The sequence below is a fragment of the Stegostoma tigrinum genome, chromosome 19 (genome assembly GCF_030684315.1).
Source record: "Stegostoma tigrinum isolate sSteTig4 chromosome 19, sSteTig4.hap1, whole genome shotgun sequence".
Taxonomy (NCBI): Eukaryota; Metazoa; Chordata; class Chondrichthyes; order Orectolobiformes; family Stegostomatidae; genus Stegostoma; species Stegostoma tigrinum.
The window spans coordinates 51,261,854-51,281,145 of record NC_081372.1 but is presented as its reverse complement, the minus strand read 5'-3'; the positions used below and the strand labels follow the sequence as shown (position 1 = coordinate 51,281,145).

General features: G+C 39.9%; 1 protein-coding gene across 1 annotated transcript; it reads left to right on the top strand.

The window, feature by feature from the left end:
- Nucleotides 1–1,689: 1,689 nt before the first annotated feature.
- Nucleotides 1,690–7,798, top strand: LOC132210727 (troponin C, skeletal muscle-like). Its single transcript, XM_059652637.1, has 4 exons — nucleotides 1,690–1,838; nucleotides 2,328–2,442; nucleotides 4,211–4,347; nucleotides 7,643–7,798. Exons 1-4 carry the CDS (start codon nucleotides 1,709–1,711, stop codon nucleotides 7,672–7,674), a joined length of 414 nt encoding a protein of 137 aa, XP_059508620.1. The 5' UTR covers nucleotides 1,690–1,708; the 3' UTR covers nucleotides 7,675–7,798.
- Nucleotides 7,799–19,292: the final 11,494 nt, after the last annotated feature.

Here is a 19,292-nt window from a genome sequence, read left to right as displayed (position 1 = left end):
GTGATATTATGAAGAATAAATATTGGCCTCTCCAGCTCTCCTTTCAAATCATATCCCAGGATCCACAGATGACGGCTGTCATCCAAATGACAAATTATCTTAAAGTGCAACATTATCACTGCCATTCACTGCACATTAATCAGCTGCTGTCAGTGTCAGATTGGAAACTACAAATTTGAATTCACACACAAGAATGCTTCACTCTGAATCACAGCACAGTCTAGAGCACAACAAGCTGCAGTTGGTGACAGTTCACTGAAATGATTGTTATGAGTAAACCATTGCACCATTACATTTTATCATAGAATCCTTACATTGTGGAAACAGTCTACTTAGTCCATCAAGTCCACACCAACCCTCCAAAGAGCATCCCTCACTCTCCTCTATCCTTGTAACCATGCATCTCCCATGGCTTATTCATCTAGTCTACCCTCCCCAAGATACCATGGGCAATTAAGCATGGTTTGTTCACTAACAGGCTCATCTTTGGTCTACGGGAAGGAAATGCAGTAGCCAGAGCAAACCCATGTACACGCAGGGAGAATGTGCAAATTCCACGCAGACAGTTGGCCAAGGGTGGAATTGCACCCAGCTCTCTGTCACTGTGAGGAAGCAGTACCAACCACTGATCCACTCTGCAACAGTTAGTGTTATAGACAAAATGAGATGGCAATTGCCTCACACAATTTCAAGTATGAGACACAAAAATGAAATCAAGGATCAAGTAGTGCAACAATACATTCAGCACCATTTACAAGATGCAACACAGAAATTCACCAAGGTTCTGGCGAAAAAATATGCTTATCCCATGAACATTACCACCTGGAAGTAGAACGGCAGCAAGTACATGGGAACACCACCACCTGCACATTCCCCTCCATGACACTCACCATCCTGACTTGGAATTAGATCTCCAAATTCACCATGACTTTGTTTCACATACCCGGTACTCCCGCCATGCAGACATTGTGAGCTGACTTGCACTAATTGGATGGCAGTGGCTCAAGATATTCAACCAAAACAGTCACACGTGAATCGTAGGCACGTCCAGGTGATCGTACCTTGCTATATATTTATCTACGTGCTGGACAGATATCAAAACCAGACTGCTTGGAGGAAATTTCTTATCTCGAGGCAGGCACTCACAGAATCTGGAAGTTGGCACGGGGAGGTGAAGAAGTCTCACAGGGTGATGGAATCATGAAAATTCCAAACGCATTTCCTGTGCTGGGCTTTCAATGGGGTCCTTCATTCTTTCATCTTGCAGATTTCAGAGGCCTGACATTTTAGTTCTCCACCCGGCCATCTTTCGTGCAAAAGAAAGATCTGTGATGCAATGGAAGACAGGCAAAATTGATGACAGAAGAGTCGGTCTTCTGGGGCCAAAGCAAATTGATTTGGGGCAAGAAAGCAAACAAATAAACCAAAATGTGCCTGAAGCAGGTGTGCACCTTTACTGAAAAAACATTCAGAAGGAAAGATTTGGAAACAAGATGGAGCACTCTGTGAAATGGAATGAACAGTTGGAACCCATGCAGCTATAAAATGCCTTATTGAAAGACAAGGCACAGTTTGTTACCTTGACCTTCCTTGGAACAGTGCAGCAGGCCAAGTCAATGTCAGCCAGAGAGCATCATGGGCAATTTAAGTGACACGTCAAAGAAAGCACAGGGACATTCTTACCAGCTGCGTTGAAGTGTTCGGCAAAATGGTCTTCCAGTTTGTGCGTTTGATCGTTCCAATGTACAGCAGAATCCAAATTGTGTTGTGTCTAATTTTACTCTGTGAAGTTATTTCTTCGACGATTCCTTCTGGAGCAGATAAGAAAAATACTGGAGGTTAAAAAGCTGTTCTACTTTCTAGACTAAATTAAGAAGATCTGTAATGTTAACTATGACCTTTATTCTTTATTTTTCTACTTGCTATCTGAAGGTAATGCTTAACTTTTTAACTCTTTTTCAGTTACTAATTTGTACCTACATTTTTTGGGCACAACTACGTTTGATCCAGAAATGGGACACGCATGGCAATGTTGTACATTTTCACTGTACTCTTGTAATACTGTACTTGAGTACACATGATAAAAAAATTCTAAATCTAATTGTAAATTATTTCATATCTTCACGATTTAGTACGCAACAGTTTTCTCCATTTCACGTTTGACTGATATCTTGGGTGTCCCAAAGATAGTCAAATCTCAGATTGCAATTGGTCTCAAAAAGGGTAACATGCAGCTAAAACATTTGCAGTTTCTCTTCAAAAATTGTTTGGTTCACAAATATTCATGTTTAACAATGGACAGAGCTTACAACTGAGTGTGGTCTTAGGTCGCGGCACCATTGATTTTGAAGAGTTCTTGGTGACGTTGGCGAGGCAGATGAGAGAAGAAGTGAAAGGAAAGTCTGACAAAGACATCGCAGAATTCTTTCGTGTATTTGATAGGTGAGTTTGAGATTCTACATGACTGATATAAACATGATAGCGCAGCAATTCTATTTTGAGTTTGTTGATTCTCCATTGTATGTATTGAAAAAGTGACAAGTTCCGAAAAGATCAGCAAAGCAATCAGAAAAACATCCCTGCTTCAAGGAAATGTAGGGTACGGGGCCGACTAGCTAAGTTGCCTGTTTAGCTACTTTGCAAGGGAGAGCATAAACAATAGTGTGGGTTTAATTCCTACACCACCTCAGGTTACCGTGAATGACTCCCCTCAACACTCAACTCAGTCACAGTGACCCTCTGGTCGAAGTCACCACCAATCATCTCTCTCTAATGAAGTAGCAGCCACCTGATATGTTGACACAAAGGTGATTTTGCCTTTTGGTTCATGTAAATAAACCATTGTAGCAAATAAGTATATCAATTATACAAAATACTTCAGAAGCTGAAAAGATGAAATAATAATGAGAATCATTAATGTCACTCGCTTTAACACCATCTATCTAGAGAAGTGAAAAAGAGTCTGTGTTTTCAGCTCAATATAACTTCGTCATATCCAAAGTGAGGTAGAAGTGTGGAAACATTTGTTCCTAGAACATTTCTAGCGGGACTCGCAACTGGCAAACATGTGTTGAAATTTGTTTCATTTACATTGCATGTGACATGGTGCACCTTTCATGATCTTATACGAAAAGATATAAGAGTCGCCTGGAGACAGTTCTTTGAGGATTTACCAGGTTGAGGCTAAAAATCCTCAGCTTCACACATCAGGAAAGTATTAACAGTTGAGACTATTTTCCCTTCAACAAAGAAGACTAAACGGTGATCCATTAGATAGTTGCAATACTCACAGATGTTTTGAAAATGTGGATAGACAGCATGTTTTCACTTCAGGGAGGTAGTAGCATAATGGAAATGTCCCAGACGAGTGAGCCAGTGGATCCTGCTGATGCTCCAAGAACAAACTTTCAAATCTCATCCGGTGAGCTAGTGAAATAGAAAACTCAATCAATACATCTGCAGCATAAAACTGATGTCGTTGATGATAGTGAAAAGTCTGAGAGGTTGTTGTGAAAACCTATGTGGTTCACTTGTCTCCTTCAAGGAAGACAATCTGCCATCCTTACCTTGCTGGCCTGAATATATATCCAGACCAGTGGAACACTGTCTGATTTGTAACTGCACTCTGAAATTACTGAACAAACAACTCCATTCAAGTGCAATTAGGCATGGACAACAATACAGTCGTTGTCAGCAAGACACTTATCCATGTAAAAGGCGATGGAGAACATAAGTAGAGAATATCAACAGAAGATTTCAGAAAACAAAACGGTCACGAACACAATTGTGGAAGAGCACAAAGTGTGATTCAATTTTATCTTTGGAATGAAAGGGAAGCCATTTCCAATTGAACATAATCGAAGGTGATAATGACAAATTATTTGTAATTGCTTTCAGAGCAGAGGGCACACTATTGAATTCAGGTCTTGAGAAATTTGAGACATTGTGTGGGAAATGTATCATTTTTGGATGAAAAAGGTGAGTTCAAATGTGAGGTTTATGAAGCTATTTCCACATGTGTTTGTGCATGATATCTCGATTTGTTGTACGCCAGTTTTTAAATTGGATTACTTGATGAGATTAAATAATGTAAACTTCCAGACAGAAGAAAGTGAAATTAGATGGATATGATCTTTTCTCAACTTCTATTTTGGTAAGGTAGATAACATTGCTGGATTGGGGACTTTCATACTTTTCTTGATGACTCTAGCAATGCTGACGGCTTCATCGAATGTTCTGAGCTGTATTTTACATTCAAGACTTCTGGGGAGCATGTTACAGAGGAGGAAGTTCATGAACTCATCAGGGAGTGGGACAAGAACAGTGATGGCAAACTTGACTTTGATGGTATGTGCAAATTTTTAAAAATTATCAATATTGTGTGGGTTTATTATTGAGTATTTAAACTATGTCTGCTTTCAATCAAATGTCTTCCACCACATACAGCATGGTCGAAGTTGTTGAAGAATGACCAGTAAAACAGCCAACATCGCTCAGCAACCAACTGTGATACAACAATTTCATGACCTGTGTGTCGTCACCCTTCTCCGATCAACTGCCTAGACATCTGAAATACACTCAATGATTGCAAAGTATTCAAAATCTGATTGACAGGACTGGAGCTACATATATAGCAAAGAGCTTCATAGCTGCTCTAATTCTCTCTTTGTGAGGAAGAAGCAAATGCATATGTATGAAATGTTCAGTGATTTTCCTCTCAGCCTGGAACGCTGCACAATTTATTCAAAACCATTTCCTAATAAAGTTAATGCCAATTTTTTCCACCCGGTTGTTGCATTTCACTTGTGAGTGACAGGGATTCTCTGGATATTTACCCTCTATTTCCAGCAGGCAACAAAATCAAATGAGAAAGTGAAAAAGCAGTTTCTATATATTGACAGCAAAACCATTTTCTTGACATGGCACATCTTTCATGAACACAGCATATCTCGATAGTCGTATAAATACTGAAGTATTTTCAAAGGATATTCAACACTTCATGAAGAATACTTCGTCAACAACCTGCACACAGCAAATTCTACATTCGTAGACAAGCCACTTTTGTGATAATATGAGGAATAAATATTGGCCTCTCCGGCTCTCCTTTCAAATCATATCCCAGGATCCACAGATGACGGCTGTCATCCAAATGACAAATTATCTTAAAGTTCAACATTATCACTGCCATTCACTACACATTAATCAGCTGCTGTCAATGCCAGATTGGAAACTACAAATTTGAATTCACACACACGAATGCTTCACACTGAACCACAGCACAGTCTAGAGCACAACAAGCTGCAGTTGGTGACAGTTCACTGAAATGATTGTTATGAGTAAACCATCGCACCATTACATTTTATCATAGAATCCTTACATTGTGGAAACAGTCTGCTTAGTCCATCAAGTCCACACCAACCCTCCAAAGAGCATCCCTCACTCTCCTCTATCCTTGTAACCATGCATTTCCCATGGCTTATTCATCTAGTCTACCCTCCCCAAGATACCATGGGCAATTAAGCATGGTTTGTTCACTAACAGGCTCATCTTTGGTCTACGGGAAGTAAATGCAGTAGCCAGAGTAAACCCATGTACACGCAGGGAGAATGTGCAAATTCCACGCAGACAGTTGGCCAAGGGTGGAATTGCACCCAGCTCAAGACCAGACTGCTTGGAGGAAAATTCTTACCTCAAGGCAGGCACTCACAGAATCTGGGACCTGGTCTGGGGAGGTGAAGAAATCTCGTAGCGTGATGTAAACATGAAAATTCCAAAAGCATTTCCTGTGCTGGGTTTTCAATGGGGGCCTTCATTCTTTAATCTTGCACATTTCAGAGGCCTGTCAATTTAGTTCTCCACCCGGCCATCTTTCGTACAAAAGAAAGATCTGTGATGCAGTGGGTTACAGGGAAAACTGATGGCGGACGAGTCAGTCCTCAGGGGTCAAAGGAAATTGATGTGGTGCAAGAAAGTAAACAAATAAACCAAAATGAGCCTCAGCCAGGTGTGCCTCTAGCTAAACAAATATTAAAAAGGAAAGAAAATAGAGTACACTGAGTACATAGAGTACAAATCTCACCGTGTTTAGCACCATCTTTAGAGACATGTAAACGGTGTTTGTGCCTGGGTCCAACACAATTTCTTCAAACCTGAATTGAGGTAGAAATACAGAAACATTTGGTGCAAGAAACGTTTCCAGCAAAACTAGCAACTGTCAAACATGTATTGAAATTTGTTTCATCTGCATCATATGTCACATGCAGTTACTTTCATCATTTCATAAAAAGGGTTGAAGTGGCACTGGAGATCGTGCTACCAGGTTTTATGAGGATGAGACTAGAAATCCTCAGGTATACACCGAGGGAAAAGATTGACAGTTGAGTCTATTTTCGCTTCAATAAAGAAGATAGAACAGAGAACATTACAGTGCAGCACAGGCCATTCGGTCCTCGATGTTGCGCTGATCTGTGAAACCAATCTGAAGCCCATCTAACTTACACTATTCCATTATCATCCATATGTATATCCAATGACAATTTAAATGCCCTTAAATTTGGTGAGTCCACTACTGTTGCAAGCAGGTGGTGACACAAATACGGATGCAAAGTTCATAGATATTTTGACAACATGGGCAGACAGCATGTTTTCACTTCAGGGAGATGGGAAGATTGTGGAACTATCACTGGACTAAGGAGCCAGTGGCCCATGCTGATGCTCCAGGAGCAAGCTTTGAAATCGCATCCTGTCAGCTGTTGAATTAGAAATCTCAGTCAAAAAACCTGTAGCATAACCTTAAGGATGACTGTGACAATTGCCACTGATTATTGTGAAAGCCTCTCTGATTCACTTGAGTCCTTTATGGAAGACAATCCACCATCCTTACCTCTCTGGTCTGAAAGTGTCTCCAGTTCACTAGAATTGTGTCTGATGTGTAACTGCATTCTGGAATTACTCAACGAGCAAGTCCATTCGAGAGCAATTCGGCATGGACAACAATGCCGCCCTTGTCAGATCCATGTAAAAAGCTACGGAGGGCATAAGTAGAGACAATCATCCGAAGATACTTCAAACAAAAACTGCCATGACCAAAAATGTCGAAACAAAAATGTATTCAAGATTACAATACCAATTAAAGGGAAGCGAGGCATGGATTGAATGTAATAGAAGTTTATAAAGACAAATTCTTTGAAATTGCATTCAGAGTAGAGGGCACACTATTCTGTTCAGGACTTGAGTAATTTGAGACATTGTGTGGGAAGTGTAGCTTTCTCGGATTGAACAGATGACTTTAGACCTGAGGTTTCTGAAGCTCAGGATGGACCTGATCTTTTCTCATGCAGCAACTTCTATTTTGGTCAGTAGGATAACTTGACTGGATTGGGGACATTCATACTTTTCTTGCTGACTCCAGCAATGCTGATGGTTTCATCGATCGTCATGAGCTGAATGTTGTCATCAATGCTATTGGGAAACATTTTGCAGAGGAGGAAATTCATGAATTCATGAAACAATCGGACAAGAACAATGATGGGAAACTTGATGTTTGTTGTATGTCCAAATAATAAAAACAAATTCATTAGTGATACTATATTGGTTTAGTATTGAGTATTTAAAAGAATCATATACCTTCCTCTGTCTACAGAATGGGTGAAGATGATGGAGAAGACCCAATAAGTAACCAGCGTCCCTCAGCAATCCATTATGATTCAACAAGTTAATGAATTCCTGGCTGCTACAGTTTTTTTCTTTGTGAGGAAGACGTAACTCCTATGAACGAAATGCTTTGTCATTTTGTTACCGGCACGGAACACTGCACAGTTTATTTGCAACCCTTTCCTAATAAATCTAATCTCAATGTTTTTCCAACCAATTGTTGTTGCATTTCATTTAGTGAATGCCACGGATTCTGTAGATTTTTGTTCTCTATTTTTAGCAGTTGACAATGTTCAATTATATCATTCAAAAGAGTTTTCTATATTGGCACCAAAACCATTTCCAGTTAAATGGTACATCTTTCATGAACACAGCATATCTTAAACAGGTGTTAAAGATATGCAGTATTTTGAAAGGGTATTCAGTATTTTATGAAGGAAATGCAGTCATCAAACTGCATACACAAAGCCCACAGAAGTAGATAACCTGTTTTTGTGATATTATGAGGAATAAATATTGGCCTCTCCTGCTTGTCTTTTAAATCATGTTAGAGGATCCACAGATCGTGGCTGTCATCCAAAAGAAAAAGTATCTGAGAAGCAACACACCCTTGGTATTACACTGGGCGCTCGTCAGCAGGTTCGAGTGTTAGACGAGAAACCACTACTTGACATTCAGACATGAGTGCATCAAACAGAGCCACAGCTCAGTCATTAGCACAACAAGCTGCAGTTGGTGAACATTTACTCAAATGATTGTTATGAGTGATCCATTGTGCCTTTATGTTTAACGATAGAATCATTACAGTGTGGAAGCAGGCTATTCAGCCCATCAAGCCCACACCACTCGTCCACAGAGCATCCCACGCTCTCCCCTGTACTTGTAACCCTGCATCGCCCATGGTTAATTCATCTAACCTACTCTCCCCGAGATACTATGGGCAACTTAGCATGGCCAAACTGGCCAAAATGCATGTCTTTGGACTATGGGAAGGAACTGGAGCAACTGGGGGAAACACATGGACACAGGGAGAATGTGCAAACTCCACACAGACAGTTGGCCAAGAGTGGAATTGAACACAGCTCCCTGTCACTGTGAGGAAGCAGTGCTAACCACTGAGACACCATGCAACCCTTAGAATTACAGGGAAAGACAAGATGGCAATTGCCTCACAACATTTAAAGCATGAAACACATGCAGTAAATCAAGGAACAAGTCGTATAACAATACATTTATCACAATAATTCTGCAAAACAAGCTGCAGTTGGTGAAAGTTCACTTAAAGAATTGTTATGAGTAAGCCATTGCACCATTATGTTTAATCGTAGAATACTAACAGTGTGGAAACAGGCTGCATTGTCCATCACATTTACACCAACACTCTATGGACCATCCCTCACGCAACTCTTTCCTTGTAACCTTGCATTTCCCATGGTTAATTCATAGAATCTACCCTCCCCAAGATACCATGCGCAATTTAGCATGGCCTGCTCACCTAGCATGCACATCTTTGGCCTGCAGGAATTAAATGGAGTAACCAGAGGAAACCCACATAGACACAGGGAGAATGTGCAAACTCCACGCAGACAGTTGGCCAAGGGTGGAATTGAACTCAGCTCTACGTGAGGCAACAGTGCAAACCACTGATACACTGTGCAACACTTAGTGTTGAAGGCAAAAAGAGGTGACAATTGCCTCAAACAACTTAAAGTATGAAACTCACACATGAAATCAAGGAACAAGTAGTGTAACAATACACTCAGCACCATTTACAAGATGCATTACAGAAACTCACCAAGGTTCAGTCGAAAAAATATGCTTATCCCATGAACTTTACCACCTGGAAATAGAACGGCAGCAAGTACATGGGAACACCACCACCTGCACATTCCCCTGCAAGACACTCACCATCCTGACTTGGAACTATATCTCCATTTACACCATGTCTTTGTGTCATTGCAGACATTGTGAGCTGACTTGCACTAAATGGATGGCAGTGGCTCAAGACATTCAACCAAAACGTCACAAGTGAATAGTAGGCACATCCAGGTGATAGTACCTCGCTATATATTTATCTACGTGCTGAACAGATATCAAGACCAGCCTGCTTGGAGGAAAATTCTTACCTCGAGGCAGGCACTCACAGCATCCGGAAGTTGGCACGGGGAGGTGAAGAAGTCTCACAGGGTGATGGAATCATGAAATTTCCAAAAGCATTTCCTGTGCTGGGTTCTCAATGGGGGCCTTCATTGTTTAATTTTGCAGATTTCAGAGGCCTGTCATTTAACTTCTCCACCCGGCCATCTTTCGTACAAAAGAAAGATCTGTGATGCAATGAAAGACAGGGAAATTTGATGACAGAAGAGTCAGTCTTCTGGGGCCAAAGCAAATTGATTTGGGGCAAGAAAGCAAACAAATAAACCAAAATGTGCCTGAAGCAGGTGTGCACCTTTACTGAACAAACATTCAAAAGGAAAGATTTGGAAACAAAATGGAGCACTCTGTGAAATGGAATGAAAAGTTGCAGCCGATGCAGCTATAAAATGCTTTATTGAAAGACAAGGCACAGTTTGTTACCTTGACCTTCCTTGGAACAGTGCAGCAGGCCAAGTCAATGTCAGCCAGAGAGCATCATGGTGAATTAAAATGACACGTCAAAGAAAGCACAGGGACATTCTTACGAGCTGCGTTGAAGTACTCGGCAAAATGGTCTTCCAGTTTGTGCGTTTGATCGTTCCAATGTACAGCAGAATCCAAATTGTGTTGTGCGTAACTTTACTCTGTGAAGTTATTTCTTCGACGAATCCTTCTGGAGCAGAGAAGAAAAATACTGGAGGTAAAAAAGCTGTTCTACTTTCTAGACTAAATTAAGAAGAACTGTAATGTTAACTATGATCTTTATTCTTTATTTTTCTACTTGCTATCTGAAGGTAACGCACAACTTTTTAACTCTTTTTCAGTTACTAATTTGTACCTACATTTTTTGGGCGCAAGTACCTTTTATCAAGAAATGGGACATGCGTGGCAATGTTGTACATTTTCACTGTACTCCTGTAATACTGTACTTGAGTACACATGATAAAAAAATTCTAAATCTAATTGTAAATTATTTCATATCTTCACGATTTAGTACGCAACAGTTTACTTCATTTCACGTTTGCCTGATATCTTGGGTGTCCCAAAGATAGTCAATTCTCAGATTGCAATTGGTCTCAAAAAGGGTAACATGCAGCTTAAACATTAGCAGTTTCACTTCAAAAATCGTTTGGTTCACAAATATTCATGTTTAACAATGGACAGAGCTTACAACTGAGTGTGGTCTTAGGTAGCGGCACCATTGATTTTGAAGAGTTCTTAGTGACGATGGCGAGTCAAATGAGAGAAGAAGTGAAAGGATGTCTGACAAAGACATCGCAGAATTCTTTCGCGTATTTGATGGGTGAGTTTGAGATTCTACATGACTGGTATAAACATGATAGCGCAGCAATTCTATTTTGAGTTTGTTGATTCTCCGTTGTATGTATTGAAAAAGAGACAAGTTTCTAAAAGATCAGCAAAGCAATCAGAAAAACATCCCTGCTTCAAGGAAATGTAGGGTACGGGACCGATTAGCTCAGTTCCCTGGTTAACTGGTTTGCAAGGGAGAGCATACACAATAGTGTGGGTTTAATTCCTACACCAGCTCAAGTTACCGTGAATGACACCCCTCAACTCTCAACTCAGTCACAGTGACCGTCTGGTCGAACTCACCACCAATCATCTCTCTCTAATGAAATAGCAGCCACCTGATATGTTGACACAAAGGTGACTTTACCTTTTGCTTCATGTAAGTAAACCGTTGCAGCAAACGAGTATGTCAATGATACAAAATACTGCAGAAGCTGAAAAGATGAAATAATAATGAGAATCATTAATGTCACTCGCTTTAACACCATCTATCTAGAGAAGCAAAAAAGAGTCTGTGTTTTCAGCTCAATATAATTTCTTCATATCCAAAGTGAGGTAGAAGTGTGGAAACATTTGTTCCTAGAACATTCCTAGCAGGACTCGCAACTGGCAAACATGTATTGAAATTTGTTTCATTTACATTGCATGTGACATGGTGCACCTTTCATGATTTTATACTAAAAGATATCAGAGTTGCCTGGAGACAGTTCTTTGAGGATTGACCAGGTTGAGACTAAAAATCCTCAGCTTCACACATCAGGAAAGTATTAACAGTTGAGTCTATTGTCCCTTCAACAAAGAAGACTAAAGAGTGATCCATAGATATATGCAATACTCACAGATGTTTTGACAACTTTGACAGACAGCATGTTTTCACTTCAGGGAGGTAGTAGCATAATGGAAATGTCCCAGACGAGTGAGCCAGTGGATCATGCTGATGCTCCAAGAACAAACTTTCAAATCTCATCCTGTGAGCTAGTGATATAGTAAACTCAATCAATACATCTGCAGCATAAAAGTGATGTGGTGATGATCGTGACAAGTGTTATTGATTGTTGTGAAAACCTATGTGGTTCACTTGTCTCTTTCAAGGAAGACAATCTGCCATCCTTACCTTGCTGGCCGGAATATATATCCAGACCAGTGGAACGTTGTCTGATTTGTAACTGCACTCTGAAATTACTGAACAAGCAACCCCATTAAAGAGCAATTAGGCATGGACAACAATGCAGTCCTTGTCAGCAACACACTTATCCACGTAAAAAGTGATGGAGAACATAAGAAGAGAAAATCAATCGAAGATTTTCAGAAGAAAACTGTCATGAACCAAATTGTGGACACAGCAAGTGTGATTCATTATTGTCACTGGAATGAAAGGGAAGCTAGTTCCAACTCAGAGAGTCAAAGGCTATAATGACAAATATTTTGTAATTGCTTTCAGAGCAGAGGGCACACGGTGCAATTCAGGCCTTGAGAAATTTGAGACATTGTGTGGGAAATATATCATTTTTGGATGGAACAGGTGAGTTTAGACCTAAGCTGTATGAAGCTGTTTCCTCAGATGATTGTACAACATATCTCGATTTGTTGTAAGCCAGTGATTAAAATGGATTACTTGATGAGATTAAACAATGTAAATTTCCAGACAGAAAGAAACTGAAATTAGATGAATATGATCTTTTCACTATTTCTATTTTGGTAATGTAGAAAACATTGCTGGATTGTGACATTCACACTTTTCTTGATGACTCTAGCAATGCTGACAGTCTCATTGATCGTGATGAGCTGAATATTGTCATCGAGGAGGCTGGGGAGCATGTTACCGAGGAGGAATTTCATGAATTCATCAGCGAGTGGGACAAGAACAGTGATGCAATCTTGATTTTGATGGTATGTGCAAATTTTTTAAAAATTAGCGATATTGTGTTGGTTTAGTATTGAGTATTTAAACTATTTAGGTTTTCAATCAAATATCTTCCAAACTTTTCAGAATGGTCGAAGTTGTTGTAGAATGTCCAGTAAAAAAGTCAACATCTGTCAGCCACCCATTATGATTCAACAATTTAATGAACTCTGTGCTGTCGCCCTTCTGCAGCCAACAGCCTCGGCATCTGAATACACTCAATGATTGCAAAAAATTCAAAATCTGTTCAACAGGACTGGAGCTACACATGTAACAAAGAGCTTCATATTTGCTGCAGTTCTTTCTTTGTGAGGAAGAAGCAATCTCCTATGAATGACAAGTTTCGGCATTTTGCGATCCATATGGAATACGGCACAATTTATTCACAACAATTTCCTTGCAAAGTTCTGATTGATTTTTCCAGACAGTTATTGTTGCATTTCACCTGGTCAATGACATGGATTCTCTGGATATTTATTCTCTATTTCCAGGAGGCAACAATGTTAAATTACACAATGAAAAATCAGTTTCTATATATTGGCAGCAAAACCATTTTCTTTATTTAGCACATCTTTCATGAACACAGCAGATCTTGACAGTTCTTCTAAATATTGAAGTATTTTGAAAGGGTATTCGGTATTTCATCAAGGATTCGCAGTCACCAACCTGCACACAGCAAATTCCACATCAGTACACAAGCCACTCTTCAGATGCTTGTGGACTAAATTTTTGCGTCTCCAGCCCTTCTTTTAAATCGTATCCCAGGATCCATAGATGATGGCTGTCATCCAAAAGACAAATTACCTGAAACTGCAACATTCCCATGGCCTTACACTGCCCATTAATCAGCAGCTTCAGGGTCCGACCAGAAAACTACAAATTTGAATTCACAGACAAGAATCATTCAAACTGAACCACAGCACAGTCTATAGCACAACAAGCTGCAGTTGGTGACAGTTCACTGAAATGATTGTTATGAGTAAACCATTGTGCTACTATGTTTAATCATAGAATCCCAACAGTGTGGAAACAGGCTACTTAGTCCATCAAGTCCACACCAACCCTCCAAAGAGCATCCCTCACTCTCCTCTATCCTTGTAACCCTGCATTTCCCATGGCTTATTCATCTAATCTACCCTCCCCAAGATACCATGGTCAATTTGGCATGGCTTGTTCGCCTAACATGCACATCTTTGTTCTACAGGAAGTAACTGCAGTAACCAGAGTAAACCCATGTACATTCAGGGAGAATGTGCAAACTCCACGCAGACAATTAGCCAAGGGTGGAATTGCACCCAGCTCTCTCTCACTGTTAGTCAGCAGTGCGAACTACTGTGCAACCCTCAGAGTTAGAGTCAAAATGAGATGGCATTGCCTCACACAATTTAAAGTATGAAACACAAAAATGAAATCAATGATCAAGTAGTTTAAAAATACATTCATCACCACATACAAGATGCAACACAGAAATTCACCAAGGTTCTGTTGAAAAAATATGCTTATCCCATGAACATTGCCACCTGGAAGTAGAATGGCAGCAAGTACATGGGAACACCACCACCTGCACATTCCATTCCAAGCCACTCACCTTCCTGACTTGGAACTATATCTCCATTCACACCATGACTTTGCATCAAGTACCTGGTACTCCCTCCATGCAGACATTGTGAGCTGACTTGCACTAAATGGATGGCAGTGGCTCAAGACATTCATCCAAAACAGTCACACGCGAATCGTAGGTACATCCAGGTGATAGTACTGCACAATATATTTATCTACGTGCTGGACAGATATCAAGACCAGCCTGCTTGGAGGAAAATTCTTACGTCGAGGCAGGCACTCACAGAATCTGGAAGTTGGCCTGGGGAGGTGAAGAAATCTCACAGCGTGATGGAATCATGAAAATTCCAAAAGCATTTCCTGTGCTGGGTTTTAGGTGGGGGCCTTCATTCTTTAATTTTGCAGATTTCAGAGGCCTGTGAATTTAGTTCTCCACCCGGCCATGTTTCGTACAAAAGAAAGATCTGTGATGCAATGAAAGACAGGGAAATTTGATGACAGAAGAGTCAGTCTTCTGGGGCCAAAGGAAATTGATTTAGGGCAAGAAAGCAAACAAATAAGCCAATATGTGCCTGAAGCAGGTGTGCACCTTTACTGAACAAATATTCAAAAGGAAAGATTTGGAAACAAAATGTAGCACTCTGTGAAATGGAATGAAAAGTTGGAGCCCATGCAGCTATAAAATGCCTTATTGAAAGACAAGGCACAGCTTGTTGCAGCAGGCCAAGTCAATGTCAGCCAGAGAGCATCATGGTGAATTAAAATGACACGTCAAAGAAAGCACAGGGACATTCTTACGAGCTGCGTTGAAGTGCTCGGCAAAATGGTCTTCCAGTTTGTGTGTTTGATCGTTCCAAAGTACAGGAGAATTCAAATTGTGTCGTGTGTAATTTTACTCTGTGAAGTTATTTCTTTGACGATTCCTTCTGGAGCAGGTAAGAAAAATACTGGAGGTAAAAAAGCTGTTCTACTTTCTAGACTAAATTAAGAAGAACTGTAATGTTAACTATGATCTTTATTCTTTATTTTTCTACTTGCTATCTGAAGGTAATGCTTAACTTTTTAATTCTTTTACAGTTACTATTTTGTACCGACATTTTTTGGGCGCAACTACCTTTGATCCAGAAATGGGACATGCGTGGCAATGTTGTACATTTTCACTGTACGCCTGTAATACTGTACTTGAGTACACATGATAAAAAAATTCTACATCTAATTGTAAATTATTTCATATCTTCACGATTTAGTACGCAACAGTTTACTCCATTTCACATTTGACTGATATCTTGGGTGTCCCAAAGATAGTCAAATCTCAGATTGCAATTGGTCTCAAAAAGGGTAACATGCAGCTAAAACATGAGCAGTTTCTCTTCAAAAATCGTTTCGTTCACAAATATTCATGGTTAACAATGGACAGAGCTTACAACTGAGTGTGGTCTTAGGTAGCGGCACCATTGATTTTGAAGAGTTCTTGGTGACGATGGCGAGGCAGATGAGAGAAGAAGTGAAAGGAAAGTCTGATAAAGACATCGCAAAATTCATTCATGTATTTGATGGGTGAGTTTGAGCTTCTACATGACTGGTAGAAACATGATAGAGCAACAATTCTATTTAGAGTTTGTTGATTCTCCGTTGTATGTATTGAAAAAGAGACAAGTTTCTAAAAGATCAGCAAAGCAATCAGAAAAACATCCGTGCTTCAAGGAAATGTAGGGTACGGGGCCGATTAGCTCTGTTGCCTGGTTAGCTGGTTTGCAAGGCAGAGCATAAACAATAGTGTGGGTTTAATTCCTACACCACCTCAGGTTACCGTGCATGACTCCCCTCAACACTCAACTCAGTCACAGTGACCCTCTGGTCGAAGTCACCACCAATCATTTCTCGCTAATGAAATAGCAGACACCTGATATGTTGACACAAAGGTCAATTTACCTTTTGCTTCATGTAAATAAACCATTGTAGCAAACAAGTATATCAATTATACAAAATACTTCAGAAGCTGAAAATATGAAATAATAATGAGAATCATTAATGTCACTTGCTTTAACACCATCTATATAGAGAAGAAAAAAAAGAGTCTGTGTTTTCACCTCAGTATAACTTCTTCATATCCAAAGTGAGGTAGAAGTGTGGAAACATTTGTTCCTAGAACATTTCTAGCGGGACTCGCAACTGGCAAACATGTATGGAAATTTGTTTCATTTACATTGCATGTGACATGGTGCACCTTTCATGATCTTATACTGAAAGATATAAGAGTTGCCTGGAGACAGTTCTTTGAGGATTGACCAGGTTGAGGCTAAAAATCCTCAGCTTCACACATCAGGAAAGTATTAACAGTTGAGACTATTTTCCCTTCAACAAAAAAGTCTAAAGGGTGATCCATAGATAGTTGCAATACTCACAGATGTTTTGAAAATGTGGATAGACAGCATGTTTTCACTTCAGGGAGGTAGTAGCATAATGGAAATGTCCCAGACTAGCGAGCCAGTGGATCATGCTGATGCTCCAAGAACAAACTTTCAAATCTCATCCGGTGAGCTAGTGAAATAGAAAACTCAATCAATACATCTGCAGCATAAAACTGATGTCGTTGATGATAGTGAAAAGTCTGAGAGGTTGTTGTGAAAACCTATGTGGTTCACTTGTCTCCTTCAAGGAAGACAATCTGCCATCCTTACCTTGCTGGCCTGAATATATATCCAGACCAGTGGAACGCTGTCTGATTTGTAACTGCACTCTGAAATTACTGAACAAGCAACTCCATTCAAGTGCAATTAGGCATGGACAACAATACAGTCGTTGTCAGCAACACACTTATCCACGTAAAACGCGATGGAGAACATAAGTAGAGAATATCAACAGAAGATTTTCAGAAAACTAAACTGTCAGGAACAAAATTGTGGAAGAGCAGAAAGTGTGATTCAATATTATCATTTGAATGAAAGGGAAGCCATTTCCATTTGAACATAATCGAAGGTGATAATGACAAATTATTTGTAATTGCTTTCAGAGCAGAGGGCACACTATTGAATTCAGGTCTTGAGAAATTTGAGACATTGTGTGGGAACTGTATCATTTTTGGATGAAAAAGGTGAGTTCAGATGTGAGGTTTATGAATCTATTTCCTCGTATGTTCGTGCATGATGTCTAGATTTGTTGTACGCCTGTGATTAAATTGGATTACTTGATGAGATTAAATAATGTAAACTTCCAGACAGAAAGAAAGTGAAATTAGATGGATATGATCTTTTCTCAACTTCTATTTTGGTATGGTAGGTAACATTGCTGGATTGGGGACATTCATACTTTCCTTGATGACTCTAGCAATGCTGACGGTTTCATCGATTGTTCTGCGCTGCATATTGCCATCATGGTAGCTGGGGAGCATGTTGCAGAGGAGGAAGCTCATGAACACATCAGGGAGTGGGACAAGAACAGTGATGGCAAACTTGAATTTGATGGTATGTGCAAATTTTTAAAAATTAGCGATATTGTGTGGGTTTATTATTGAGTATTTAAACTGTGTCTGCTTTAAATCAAATGTCTTCCACCCTTTACAGAATGGTCGAAGTTGTTGAAGAATGACCAGTAAAACAGCCAACATCCATCAGCAACCCACTGTGATACAACAATTTCATGACCTGTGTGTCGCCACCCTTCTCCAATCAACTGCCTAGACATCTGAAATACACTTAATGATTGCAAAGATTTCAAAATCTGATTGACAGGACTGGAGCTACATATATAGCAAAGAGCTTCATAGCTGCTGTAATTCTCACTTTGTGAGGAAGAAGCAATTGCATATGTATGAAACGCTCAGCGATTTTTCTCTCAGCCTGGAACGCTGCACAATTTATTCAAAACCATTTCCTAATAAAGTTAATGCCAATTTTTTCCACCCGGTTGTTGCATTTCACTTGCGAGTGACAGGGATTCTCTGGGTATTTATCCTCCATTTCCAGCAGGCAACAATGTAAAATGAGCAAGTGAATGAGCAGTTTCTATATTTTGGCAGCAAAACCATTTTCTTGACATGGCACATCTTTAATGAACACAGCATATATCGATAGTCGTATAAATAATGAAGTTTTTTGAAAGGGTATTCAAAACGTCATGAAGAATGCTTCGTCAACAACCTGCACACAGCAAATTCTACATTCGTAGACAAGCCACTTTTGTGATATTATGAAGAATAAATATTGGCCTCTCCGGCTCTCCTTTTAAGTCATATCCCAGGATCCACAGATGACGGCTGTCATCAAAATGACAAATTACCTCAAAGTGCGACATTATCACTGCCATTCACTACACATTAATCAGCTGCTGTCAGTGTCAGATTGGAAACTTCACATTTGAATTCACACACAAGAATGCTTCACTCTGAATCACAGCACAGTCTATAGCACAACAAGCTGCAGTTGGTGACAGTTCACTGAAATGATTGTTATGAGTAAACCATTGCACCATTACCTTTTATCATAGAATCCTTACAGTGTGGAAACAGTCTACTTAGTCCATCAAGATAATAAAATGTGAGGATGGATGAACACAGCAGGCCCAGCAGCATCTCAGGAGCACAGGTGTGCTCCTGAGATGCTGCTAGGCCTGCTGTGTTCATCCAGCCTCACATTTTATTATCTTGGATTCTCCAGCATCTGCAGTTCCCATTATCACTTAGTCAATCAAGTCCACACCAACCCTCCAAAGACCATCCCTCACTCTACTC